At 40.2% G+C, this 14,223-nt stretch overlaps 1 protein-coding gene across 1 annotated transcript; it reads left to right on the top strand.

Annotated features, from left to right (window-relative positions):
- Positions 1–8,463: 8,463 nt before the first annotated feature.
- Positions 8,464–11,603, top strand: znf706 (zinc finger protein 706). The gene is made up of 3 exons (XM_083982608.1): positions 8,464–8,563; positions 10,290–10,435; positions 10,643–11,603. The coding sequence occupies exons 2-3, from the start codon at positions 10,301–10,303 to the stop codon at positions 10,736–10,738; spliced, it is 231 nt and encodes a 76-aa protein (XP_083838734.1). The 5' UTR covers positions 8,464–8,563; positions 10,290–10,300; the 3' UTR covers positions 10,739–11,603.
- The last annotated feature ends 2,620 nt before the right edge of the window (positions 11,604–14,223 follow it).

The following is a 14,223-nucleotide window of genomic DNA, read 5'->3' as shown; positions in this document are numbered from 1 at the left end:
AAAGCTTTGAAAATCTGATCTGTTCTCGACAGTTTCCTCCTGTATGAAATTAATAGCTCTGGCCTGTTGGATTGAAAAACAAGGCCTTTCATTTCTCACCATTTCTGAACGTTTCTATATGAAACAAACTTCACTGTTGCCCATTAAGTTGGAATAAAAAATTTTTTTCCCTCTTCCCATTAAATGATTGTGACAATGTGATTTATTCTTGATAGATAAAGTGTATATCTTCTGAAAACTGGTAACTGGGAGTCAGTACTGTATGTAATCATTGCACCTGGTCAAAGTTTATGACTGTGTATAAATGGGAATAAAAAGAGGAATGTGTCTGAAAACAAAATTAATCCAAACTTAATGGGCAACAGTGTATTTCAAATACTGATATTGACAAGTACCAGCTGTAGCGTGCTTCAGGCCTGTCTGGTGAGTATGTGCAAGTTGCTCTCTTTACTCCGTAGGCCCACTTAAGTCAAGATCACAGACCAGTTAAACACACAGTGTTGCCACAACATCTCTTCGAACAGAGCCTATCACAGCAAAGGCTCTGGATATGTCAACTTGCCGCACAATGAGCAATATCATATCAGTAGAATTATTGCACCTTTGTGAAAACAAATCAGCCATAAAAGACGCTAGTGATTACACCACAGCCTTATACACGTCCACTGCTTTAGCCTTTATTTATTGTGGCTATAACAATACACTTGAAACAAACTAGACAATGCTTGCTTACTGTAATAATCAGGGGGCTTTTCTAGCTGTGAAATCTACATCACTAATAATAGTGATAACAACAAGAAATAACTCATTGTGGTTTTCTGTAATTGACACAAACTGCCGCCCGCCAGGATTGCCAAATAAAACACAATAAAACAGCCCCGCCTATGATCTCTGATGTCACTTTGATGCAAACTTTTACAGAAAAGGATGTAATAGTAGAAAAGAGGCAACCACAGACAACAGACATGGTACAACACAGTCTGTTCTACCATGCTTTTCCTTTTCCACCTAACTTTTTTTTAATGAATGCAAATCACATCACACACTTTTTATTCTTTAGCTTCAAATCAAACTGCATCCTTCCTGCATTGGTCCCGGTTTCTTTGTGACATCCACAGATCTGACATGCAGGTATAAAAAGGCCACAGAAGACATGGAGGCTGGTGGTGTTTATGTTTTGAACCACTCTACTCTGTTGTATTTGACTGAATATTACCGCTGTGTGTCACAATAGTGGCATACACCTGTTGTTTCCACCACAGCCACAGTGCAACCACTGAGAAATAAGCTGCATGCATTAAGGACACTTAGTAAAGATATTTAAAAACACATTACTGCCCTGATGCCACAAGAAGGGCTACAACAACAACACAATACAATAAATATAAATATAAAACAATTAATTTAGTTTATTATTATTATGCAATTACTGTGTAAAAAAGAAAAGAAAAAGATAATCAATAGGTATTTTGGTCATGACATTTTTACTGGGATTTTGTTAAACTAGTAGCCTACATCAGATCATCTGCAACATTTAGAGATTTTTGTCAGTCAAGTCAAACACTGTTATTTATCATATATAATAATATTTAAACTTAAAGTGTATCCATTATTATTAAACGATGTTGCCATAATTGCCTACAAATGTTGTAAAAAAGTTTCCAATGTTATAAAACAGCACATTGCACAGGCCAACAGGCTGCACAAACTGTCCTTTACACTAAACAGACCATCACTCTCTGCACAGGCCTTACATTGGAAAAAATGCAATGCAATGCAATGCATAAAGTAGCCTAGGTCTAAAGCTATTTTTTGAATCAATTATATGACGTGGTTTTCTTGTTTTCTGTTTAAAATCCAATTCGTTGCATTTTCAAGGCTTTTTCTCAACACCATCAGTCAAAAATGGCGAATTCAGGTCTAACAAAATCCACGGCGCCAAGTTCTGCATGTCAACTTTTCCTCCAGGCCTGAGAAACTTTAATATTTGTCCTAAATAATCCAACCGTAACACAACCACAAAGTGAAGATCCCCTTGTTTTGTTTTGTTTTTAAATCCTCAAAACAAAGTGAGTCCGATTTTAAAGCAGCTTATCTCTAAAGTGAAAAGAGTTTGAAAAAGTTTTTTTTTCTCTCTCTCTCTTTCTCCCTTCAGGTTGAAACCATCAAAGATCCTCTCCTCCGCCGGCTCGATCACTTACTTGTCTGTCTCCTGTGACATATTTCGCTTCCTCTACGATTCTTCCTTGTGAAACTGGACTTTCAAGTCAGAGCAGGTAATAGAGTGAGCGAGTTGCCAGAAGTTGGGCTACAGGTAAGTCGACTTTTCTCGCCCCGCTTCTTTTCTCCCTGCCCCTCTCTGACCGACTCTCCTCCGCTCCACCTGGCAGGTAAAGCCGCCTTTGTCCCCCCCTCCACCTCCCCGGCACCTCCCTCCCTCAGCTTCTCCCTCCTTCACCTTGTGAGAATATAGTTTTGACAAATATCAACATATCCGGCGGCCGTGCATTTTAATTATTCGCCTTATTCCCTTAGTTTTAATGGCAACGGGTCAAGTTTGTGCTGAAATTCTTTCACTGTGAAATAATTATCGAGGCGAGGGCGAGTCTGGAGCTGATTGGCTGCTGCGGAGCGGAGCTGGGCTCTGATTGGCTGTTGGCTCAGCGAGGGGGCAGGTAGAGGCCCACCTTCACCTGAGAGCATCACAGGTACACAGAGGTAAGAAAGGGAGACGCAGTCCAGAAACATGAACTTCTGCATCTTTGTTTTGAATTTAGGAGATATTTTACTTATTTTATTACATTTATTTCATAAGACTCTAATGCTATTGGCTGCTCAACCCCACACATCCTCAGGTTTTCTGACACCAATCGCCCCTGATTCAACCCTTTCTCCACGCTTAAATCTAATGATAAATAATGACCCTGTGTGTGTGTTTCAAGTAATCTCAGAGCAGACAGAAGGCAGGGAGGAGCCCTGTCATTAGCTGACACAATGCCATTGTCCTCTTAATGAAGCCATTGTATGAGGGGATCCCAGTGTTTGGGATTACCCTGTCAGAGCAAACAATGTGTATGTGAGTGTGTGTGTATGTATATATGTGTGTGTGTGTGTGCGCGCGCGTGCATGTGCATGAGGTATTCTTTAAAAACAGTTCTATTTTAGAGATTGAATGATGAAGTTTTTTTTCTTCCCTCTTCACAACTGTTCAGATTTATGCATAGTTGCATTATTACTAACAATCTACTAATGTGAGGGTCTATTTTTTCAGGGTGGTTTTCATCTCTTCATTTGAATATACTTTAGTTTATTATTTTTGCTTAAATACATACAGGATTTTTTAAAACTTAGAGGACAAGATAAACTTCCCCTCAGTTGGATTTTGTCTGGAACGGTTGGTTTTCCAAACTGGTTTGCTGTCCTGTCAAAGTGTTTGCATGACAAAATGTGGGGCCTTTTGCTTAAGATTGCCCTCAGGCGCCCCTGTATGGAAATTTTAAAATGACGTTTCAGATTCAGTTTAACCGTCAGTGTGTGTACAGTTTGTGTGTGTACAGTTTGTGTGTGTGTGCGGGGGGGTGAGACTAGCATGCCATGCTTATGTTTGCGTGCCCTGTGGATGAACGCTACCATCCTCCCTTGTCTAATTTGTTTTACAGAGCACCTGGGCCTTTGCTGAGCTCTTTCTCTGTCTGAGTGTGTTTAAATGGGACTGCAAGATAAATACAGGTGGGGCCTTTTCTCCTGACAACACACAGAGATGAGTAAGAGAGACAAAAGAGCGGGAAATATAGAAGATTTAATTTAAAGTGAGCATAAACAAATGTGGAAAATAGTGAAGGGATAATGAGTGGCGGATGAATTTCAAGCATATTTGTAATCATAATCATCGTTTACCACTATTTCAATGAAGATGGCTGGATCACTGACTTGACTTTTGTGTGCCCAGAGCAGTTTAATTTAGGCTACTGTTGAAAAGTTAGTCAGGAAACAGATTTAAAACTACCACAAAGGGACACAGAACTAACACAGAGATGCAAAATGTCCCAAAAAGAGACAAACAACTTTAACAGAGACAAATAAACTTCCACAAAAGGATATTAAACTACCATGAAGAAATACAGCACTAACACAAGGAATGCAAAATTGAGGAGAAAAATGGCTAAAAAGAGACAAGAAACTACGACAAAGAGATGGAAACCTCACAAAAAAAGATGCAACATTACCCTGAGGAGATGTAAAACTATACACAGAGACACAAAATACAAAACCGATACAAGACTACTACCACGAAGAAACATAAAAAATATCCAAGAGTGGACACAAAACTACCATAGAGAATCATAAACTACCACAAAGAGAAACAAATTACCAACAACGTTTGGTGTCTCTGTCAGTGTAGGTGTCTTGTCTCGATGGAGGAGGGGTCGGAGCTGACAGTGAATGTGCCCAGAGGCCTGTTGCCTCAAAATCTGTCGCTGCTCATGAATGAGTCACTTCACTTAGAAAAATAAAGCGAGAGGCATGCTCTGCTTGCGTTAATGAAAAATAATGGTTATATACTGTATGAGCTTGTCTCTTATCTGCAGCTCTCCCTCTCTGACTTCTGCCTGCAGGAATGTCTGCTGCCATGTTAGACAGCTGGAATAATGTGAGGGCTACTGTACAAGCTGCCACAAGCAGGTAAGGACAAGGCTGGAAATCCAGGGGCCGAGAGCCATAAATACCTTTATCTGTGTGTTTGTGTGTGTTAGTGTGTGTGTGTGTGTCCCACTCTGGTGAGAGAGGTGAAAGGTGTATCCTACATACCAGGAGTTTTTTCGCGGGGAGAAGCAGCTTGTCTGGACTTGGCCAGGATTAGGTGTCTTCAGTCTACCTGTTTGAGTGCAGGTCCCTTTCATTTTCCTCTGACTTGTCATCTGTCTAGTGCGTGAAATGAACTGATACAATCAAATACTTTTAAAGCAGTTGCCCCCAAACTGTGCCGCTCCTCTTCAACTCATCTCATCACGACCTGTCAGGGCCCACAAAAAGAAGTGCCATACAGTATAAAGATTATATACTGTTAGCATTGTACTTTGGACGTTTTTATTTGAATGCTAATGTTGACTGGGGCACTTCTTTATTGACTCAGTGCCCATTTATTATTTGTTTTCTGGAGTTTCAACCACAATCTGGTCTTCACCACTGAGATGTCATGGAGATGTCTTAGAAATGCTAGCAAGTAACTTACGTAAAGCAAAATCTAAAAGTGGACTTGATTTTAAGTTCTGTATTATTTCATCTAAATTAGTTCATTGTATTCATATAGTACTTTAAATGTTTCAAATGTTGCTAAAATGGCACACCATTTTTTTTAATGTCTCTCTCTCTATATATACAGCATATTCATATTTCTTTATTCATATGCATTTGTTATTTATATAACTTTATAACTAACTTTTTACTTGAACCTCTCTCCTGTTGAGCTACAGCACAAATACAATGACGTCACCGCAGCTACAGGGTTAAACTGGCGACTGTTCAGATGAAATGGTCCAGAAAATCTGATATTTCATTACAGTTGTGTTAAAACTTGTGTATATTTGACTCCATTCACTAACAGTTGCATTTGGCACAAGAGAGAGCCGCTGCTGTTTAGTGAGGTTACTGAGCGCTGTCACCACCTTCACAATCAGCCTCTGTCTGGCCGACCCCAGACCTCAGCTCTCCTTCAGTTGCACCGTGTGTGTGTGTGTGTGTGTGTGTGTGTGTGTGTGTGTGTGTGTGTGTGTGTGTGTGTGTGTGTGTGTGTGTGTGTGTGTGTGTGTGTGTTTGTGTGAGTATAAGAAATACACTAGCCTGAAGGCATGGTTTGCCCTCTTGATGTGATTCCTTGTGGTTTCCCAGGGGTCACTTTTAATGAGACAATGAACACATGCATTTGCATCATTGCACAACACACTGCACAAAAATCTGAGGCTGCACTAAGCTTAACTATTAAGTTTTCTTTTAACTTATTCTCCCTCTGAGGAGAGTTCAAGTGCTGAGATTTGTGTGATACTGGTGGTTTAATTTTTAATTTTTTTCTTTTATCTTTCCCTAAACACTGCCATTATATGCTTCAACAAACCTCCCCCCCGCCCCCCCCCCCTCTCTCTCTCTCTGTGTGCTCTATGTTAATCCAGTCAGCCTTAGCAGTGAAAGTTATCACCAGCAAGTGCATGTGTTGTGACTGCGTCGTGGCTTGTGTACGGGCCGACTGGTCTGGCAACATTGAGGCATGTCACAGTGGTTCTGTGGACTGTGGCAAAACCTGTTGGTTTGTTTTTTTTTTAAAGAAAGGGAAAGCACGAGGAGGGGTAGCTAGCTGAGAGAGAGGAAGTGGCCAATAGGGAAGATGAAATCCAACTTCCTCTTCCTCAACAGCTTCCAGAGTAAGAAAGAGGTCACACACTAAACCCTAGCGACAGCCACTGTTTCTCCCGCTCTGTGTGAAGTTTTGTTCTCCAGAGTTAGACATGATGGACATTGAGTTAAAAAGCAGCTTACATCAGTTTTTCTGGTGAGAAACTAGAAACTAGTACCTGCAGTCTGAGGAGCTTAGAGAAGGGCGGTAAGAGAAGAAAAAAACAACAACAACTTGGCTGAGCTGAGAGTGAACCTGAAAGCCCTTGTGGCGGGAGGAAAAAAGACCCAAATTGTGGAAAAAAATATCTCAGGCTGTCGGTGGCAAACCCCTGCTTATTCATACGCACAATGGACAACCAGATAATATTCTCCTCTCCTATTGAAAAGCTGACACCTGGAAGATTTGCTTTCACACAGGCCCTAAGGCTGGACAACCCCACCCCAAACTTAAGCTAGCAAGTCCCTGCACAACAACCTCCAGGGTGGGGGAACTTGAGCAATGTGTGGCTTTTGTCATTTTTGTTAAACCCCCTCCCTTTCTTTCTTTTACTTTTTGCCCCCTTTCTGAAAGCATAATCACATCCTTCTCTCTTGAGAGATATTTCCCCCCCTTTCACAAAAGACTGAAAGGATTGTCTCTCTTTTCTTATGATGAGAAGAAAAACAGCAGGAAGGTGGAGTGGGGTGAGGTGAGGGGGGGGGGGGGGGCGGGGGGACAATGGCTGGCTGGGGACTTTTCTCACAATGATAAGATTTCTCTCAAGAAAAATCATGACACCTAGCTCAGGCATCTCGGCACTGAGAAAAGAAAGTTTTTGATTTAGCTATTTTCTCTATACACTGATTGATATTTAGACGTATTATTTCTGATAACAGATGGGCCTCAGTTTCCATCATGTGAGAACCGGAGCTGCAGTGCATTTACATATTAGCTGAATTTAGTCAAATACTGAGCACAGGTGAACAGCTCCACTGTTCCCACCTGACGGCTTAACCACAGTCACAGATACAAAAGATAAATATCCAACTTAGTCCACATTATGGAGGTCACATTATGGCCATGCTGCTGCAGTATTTGTGTAACTGTGATTAGAAAGAGAGGTACAACAGTATTATATTAGGTGCATATCAATATAAGATTGTGCCTATGTGTTAGAGGTGGATGTTGGCACCACTGAGACGCTCACTGCATTATTTAAATGGAAAGTGTACAGTCTTTCTCCATGCCTGCCCCCCAGTGTTAGCTCTCAGTGTTGATGGGTGACACAGGGAGTCTTGGTCCTGTGTGATGTATTTGCTCAGGAACAGGTGAGGTGCAAAGAGTTCAACAAAAGCAAATTTTCTGACCCACAGCACAGATTGAAAAGTTAATTTATGTTAATTGTTTATTGAAAAAAAAATTATTTTTTTTTATAACAGTTAAAATTGAACAATTAAATCATGTTCTTTAACTTATTTTCCTGCAAGTTGTGCAAATATGTAGATAATTGAAAACAACCTGACATATTTTGCAAGGCAGTGTCTTTGCTGTAAGAAGAAAACGTGAAAGGTGTAAACATAAAACAACATGACATAACATAACCATGATGTTTAGCATGTTTATGTAGATAAATGAAAGCATCTCCATAAATTCTGAATGAAAAATGAAACATTACCAGCCCCGTGCAGATATCATGCACACACAACTGCATCCCACTGTTCAATGTTAAAACCAACTGATATAAAGTAAACCTGCAGTTTAATGGGGGCAATGCACTGACCAAACTCTACCGCTTGGGGGCAACATTGTCAATGTCATGTACCTGCAGCCTGGCCGCTTCAATGAGCCTGCTCTTCCGGTGCATTTACTGACTTCTGTTTTTAGCGAAAAAATATATCTCAATACTAATATGTGATCTATGTTTTTCTGTCTTTTGCAAAAGTCACAATTCGGTATACTGATCCCAACCTGCATAAAATGTGTTTAAACATTTAATATGGTTAAGTTTTAGAAGAAAAAAAAAAAGAAAGCATCGGATTTGTTTTCACCCAAGACGCTGTTTATTTAGTATTGAAGCTGCATTTTACGAGTGCCTCTGAACGCAGCGTTAGCCATCGGTTCTCTGTGAACTGTGCAGCTGTCACATTTGAGTGTGGGCACCCAGCAAACAACACGTATTCGTATTTTTAAGAGGTAAGACTTGCTGTCCTTTCATATATTCATATGTATACAGCATTTAAAAATCGGCAACATATCGTTAGTTCGCCTCAAGCCGAAGGAAGTTCCCATGAAGTCTGTTAGCCGGCTAGCTAACGTTACCGACCGGAGGAAGCTAGGGTTAGCATGCAGGCTAACCCACGTTACAACTGATGATTTGAAGTTCAGCTACGAATAAACAGCTGAATTAAAGCAGGACTAACCAGTCGAGCGTCGCTTCGATGACAGTGAGTCAGGTGAGGTGTATAAGAAAGTGCCCATCACTATGACTGTAAACGAAAAGGTCAACACGATGTGAGCATACGAGACAGAAAACACTTCACTGCTAACGTTGCTAACTCGTCTGTATTTTCAACGACCCCACACGTGAAGTATTACATCACCAAAATTATCATATTACATTTGATTTCGCAATCACCGAGGAGTTTATTAAATCATTTTAATAGCATATGGTGTTGACAGGGGGGTCAACATGCAGGGTGCTTAAAAGGCTTAGCAGTTTTCTCCTAAGATAAACCAACACTGGTTAACAACACTAAATTAATATCTGGCTACTCCGCATACTAAGTTATTTATAGAAGTCGCTAGTAAGCAAGGCTAGATTAGCAACAGCAAAGTGGGCAACTTCCTCGAGCCCCAACACCTGCAGGGGCACAAACTGAGGTTCAATCAGAGTGGTGAAACTTGGATAACTGGACATTTATTGTTGAAGGTCTGTGCACAGTTTAACTATAATGGCACAAGCTTTGTAAAGTAGATGCAACATAATGTTGGTACTCTGCATCAAAATTGAAGGGTCATGGCTCGTTTTAATCAGGCCACACTCATAAGCTTGCATTTCTATGGTTTCCACCTGTAGTTGTAGTTGTAGTTGTAGTCGGGGTTGAAGATCTTTCCAAATAGCCACACCAGCCTTAAACTAAAGGAGGCATCCTACTGAGGGTGGCGTCTTCTGTGGAGCTTGTCCTGCAGGGGAAACTAGTTTATTAATAGGTTTCCTTCTTAAAATCCCTGATAAGGACAAGGGAGAACTTGTTTCTCCCCCACTAAATGTCAATATCTCTGTAGCAAAAACCTGGACCTGTTCCCAGAAACAAGTTTGTTATCTCAGCTGGTTTTAAAAAAAAACCTGGAACCAGTTTTATTTAAGGTGGTTTTGTGATCATTCAGTGTAATGGTCCAGATAAGTCAATAAAGACCACCCACAATGCTTAGCTGTTCTGATGATGTTTGTGTTCCCTTGTCCTAAATATATCTTTCAGAAATTACACAACTCCTGTGCTCATACAATGAACCACATGCTGACTGTTGTTCACCTGAAACACCTGTATATCAGTTGAGGCCAGACTGTAGTGTTATCTTGTTTAATTTGCCTGACCCTGGCAGTTGTTTGCTCTTGTTTTGAGCCTTGTAGCCATCAAACCTTCAGCTGCCTCCAAGAAAGGCCTGGCATTGTCCCTGATAAAGACTGATGTCACGGAAATTGTGTACACTGTACTTAATAATGGTCTATCATCTCTAATTTGCCTTTGGTATCATTGTATCATTACAGTGAGAACAAAACGATTAACAATAGGCTTTTACTAACAGATATTTGTATAGTAGGTGTGTACCAAACACAATAAAAACCACATAGTAGGCTATATGTCCAACAACAGTAAACATTAAGCCCTCTGTCCTGGCTTGTATCCCCCGTCTCTAGGCTTTGCCATCATGGCACGTGGGCATCAGAAGATCCAGTCTCAGCAGAAAAATGCCAAGAAACAGGCAGAAATGAAGAAAGCCAAAGGTCACGATCAAAAGACGGCAGCTAAGGCGGCACTAGTGTTCACCTGCGCCGTGTGCCGGGTGAGTATGAAGCGTCACCTCTGATAATCCAGCAGATGGATTTTTTTATTTTAATCTCTGGTCTGGTGCTATTTGGTCCCTTGTTTGATTTGTGTAAAGTTTTTTGACCACAGTGAAATCTTATGTTCAACTACGTAAATGAAAGTTTTGTTCCATTTCCTTAAACTATAACATTGTTTTTGTTCGATGTGTTGCTCTCTTCTCTAGTCCCAGATGCCCGACCCAAAAACCTTCAAGCAACACTTTGAGAGCAAGCATCCAAAATCTCCTATGCCCCCTGAGTTGGAGGGAGTGGAGGCGTAAGCAGCTACCCAGGACACCTAACCGAGTTCTTCAAGGCCCTGCACCTACTCTGCACTTGTCTCAGTCTGACAGCAATGGATGAATTGATGTAAACAACATGAAGCAGTTACCTTCGTTTAGACTTCAACAGGCCAGGTTGCCTTTGACGCAATCCTTCCTCCCATCCAGTCCTGTTTTTGCTTGTGTTCAAATACATGAGGGGCTAAGGCCAAATGGTGTTTTTTTTTTGTTTTTTTTTCTGGGTCACTGGTGACTTTTATGATCCAAGCGGTGAATGAAAAGTTCTGGCTTCATTCTCTAAGTTTCTCTGAACAAACGCCTCCTCACCCACGATGTGTCGTGCACATAGGGATTTGCTGCTAGCTCTTGTACCTCTTTATCTGAAGCTTTACAGGATTGAGTATCTGATTAAAACCTTTACAGCCAGCATGCCACATGAGGTTAACACACAGTTTGCTTACAACGCATGGATTTGGATTGGATGGGATGTAGACAAAATGTTTTAATTTGAATTTATAGTTTGTCGCAAATGTGACCTCATCTGTTTTATTAGTAATTCACTTATATTTGGCTTTGAGTGTTAAGTAATGAGGAAAATGGCAGCAGTGAGATTTTTTTTCTCCCTGATATCAGTTCCTTCACAGCCCTGTCTGCCCTGTTGTACTGCAATCTCTCATCTAGTTAATCATGATTTTATGTGGGGTCATAAAAATATGAAATTTCGCCAGCTATTTCCAAGCTGCTACATGAATTGCAAGTTAATAAAACTTTACGGGAGCTTGTCCACAACATTTGTATGCTTGGAAAATGATTTTATGCTCCAATGATGTATTATAGCGTTTTATTAAATTTTACTTTGTTGTATATCTGCGTTTTTCTTGGAATGGCTTCTTTTGATAGTTTTCTTTGATAATATTCCACGCAAACATTGTGTCTTTCAGTAGATATTTAGAAAGAATCCTGTATCTGGCCAGACAGTAGTTTTTTGTTTGACCTGTCAGATACTGATACTGTATGTGTGACTCCTAAAACACCCTGTCTGCTCTTGATTTTGAGGTTTTGTTAGCCTGATGGTTAGATATTCTCCATCCAAATCGACTACTTGCAAAAGTAAATGTTTGTTTTTCACATTATGTAAATGTGAATCCCTCCTAGGACTTAAGCTGTCACTCAGAATGTGCCGACAGAATTGAAACATCTTGCAGGTAACAAGGTTGCGAATCTGAATTTGTGAGTCTGTTTTTGCCTTGAAAGCTCTGCACAAATACTTCTTGGGAAACTGGAGGAAAAAGATGACATGTAAAATATAACTTTGGAGCAATGACCAAAAACATCAGTGCCAAAACTGAAATAGTTACATCAGTGACATGATGTTGAACCTGATGACAACTGTCATGAAAGCCTCACAACAACAGGAAATGAGTCAAACCTCAGCACTTTCTGTCTATTTAACAAAAGCTATGAATCCTGTCTGGACTCATTCAAGAAAGAGCTTTTCATCACAAACTCCCACTGTTTCCTTTTCTCCAGCTCTGACACGTGTATCAGTAAGGTCAGAGTCAGTGGCAAACACATCATAGCAAGTCCTGTAGAAGCTTGACTAATAATTATGTAGTCATTAAAAGCCAGAAAACGTATCAACTTTAAATAATTTAAAGTGTAATAATGATAAATCTCTCCGATTCTGAATATTTAGAAGAAAGCTAGTGGTGTGCTGTTTTTTTTTTTTTTTATGGCTCAAGCAGTTCAGCTGAATGAGTCATAGCCCACATTGTTCCTCTGTGTTCTCACACATAACCCACCGCCTTCCTTCCCATCTGCAACCTTGTGAATGAAAAAACACGAGATATGTTCATTCATACACACACGTGCGCACACACATCTGTGAGATCTCCTCTGTCTGTGTTATGGCCTGTTTGTTTGAGTCCAGGCCCACGGTTGACAAGAAAAAGAGGAGCACTTGCACAAAATGAAATTAGTTGTCTTAATTAGGTGAAGGAATTAATTATATTCCCACCGGCTATAGATCATCTATTTCCGGCCACATCTCAGTTTTTGAGGAGATGAAAACAGCTGCAAACCATGATCTGCTCTCATTGTACTGGTGATAATGGCATTCTGTAACACTGGGTTTTTTTGGCTTTATGTAATCAGTGGAAAATTGTTTATATACGTTTTGATTTTTAGAAACACAAACTCTACTATACTGAATTACACTGACCAGGGACCACCAAGGCAATAGTACAGTTGTGTTGTAGGCCCCAAACAAGCTTGTGTTAATCAGTAGCCTGCTGAAACCCATTGCCATCTACTGGCATGCTTCAAAATAACTATTACTGTAATTGTACCTCTTTTGTATTATTTTGTCATTTTATTTCCTCAGTTAATTTTCTGGGCAAACACTAGGTGGAGCCCTCAGAGTTTGGGGCATTTTTCCATTAGCAGAGCATTGTAGGGAAAACATTTTTTATTCAAGTAGCCTATAATGTATGTGTGGCTGCCTTATCTGCTCTCTGCTGTTTGTTGATTTAAAAAAAAGTGCTGGAAACTATATCTGAATGGTTTTGAATGGGATAACATCACTGTTTATCTAGTTTTTCTAGTCCCACTTGCCAGTTAGTATCTCCTCAGGCATCAGACATTTTCCCTGTGAAGAAAGGCTGTTGGGCATTATGTCAGTGGCCAGGGTCCAGATCACTGTCTGATACTGTGCCCACCTGATGCCCCTATGTTTGGCCCCTACACTCACACAGAATTTCATATTGATTTTTTCTTTCTTCTTTCTTAAGTAAGACACGTCAACTGATGTGGTTAATCATGTGTGATGATACCAGGTTTAATTTGTGGCTATTTGTAAACTAGTGGAACTAGATGAACAGGCCATAACATCTGGAATAACCACCATGAGCCTAGTGGGGTGCAAATGTTCTCTGGCTTCAGGAGATGCATGTTGATTTGTTGTAAAACTGGGTTAGGCAGCCAAGTATCATGTCTTTGCAAAAGTGAGAGGACTATTAAAACTGAAATTTTAAGGTAACCCAGATAAGGTCGGGGTTAAAAACGATGTCATCTCTCAGAGGGCTCAGCAGAGCTACTACAGCAGGGCTGATCAAAGTCAAAACATCATGTAACATTAATTGGTAAACTTCTGGGGAATTTTGATGCATTTTGTGTTAAATTATGAACATTTTATATGTGAAAAAAGCTGGGCCATGATACATTCCTCTCCTTAGAGGTGTCATTACTGTATATTCCCACTTATGCAATTAAATTAGCAGCATTTAAGAAGTGAATGAGGTATAGTAGCCTATGGTTACAGTTTTTATTTTATTTTGAATGATAAATCCATTTGCTGTTATTCGTTTTTATAAAATCAAATGTTCCCTCATGGTTTCATGCCTTACATTTTTTGTGTGTGTATGGGCCTCCTGGGGATGGTCGAGAATGGCAATTTTGCATTTAATTGTTTTCACATGTTGTGAAAC

The sequence above is a fragment of the Trachurus trachurus genome, assembly GCF_905171665.1.
Source record: "Trachurus trachurus genome assembly, chromosome: 11".
Taxonomy (NCBI): Eukaryota; Metazoa; Chordata; class Actinopteri; order Carangiformes; family Carangidae; genus Trachurus; species Trachurus trachurus.
This window is presented reverse-complemented; position numbering and strand designations above follow the sequence as displayed.

Bases quoted from the DNA above. Each gene is read 5' to 3' on its own strand.
- znf706 (XM_083982608.1), top strand. From the start codon at position 10,301: ATGGCACGTGGGCATCAGAAGATCCAGTCTCAGCAGAAAAATGCCAAG. The intron at 10,436-10,642 runs GTGAGTATGAAG...TCTCTTCTCTAG, and splicing joins TCACCTGCGCCGTGTGCCGG to TCCCAGATGCCCGACCCAAA.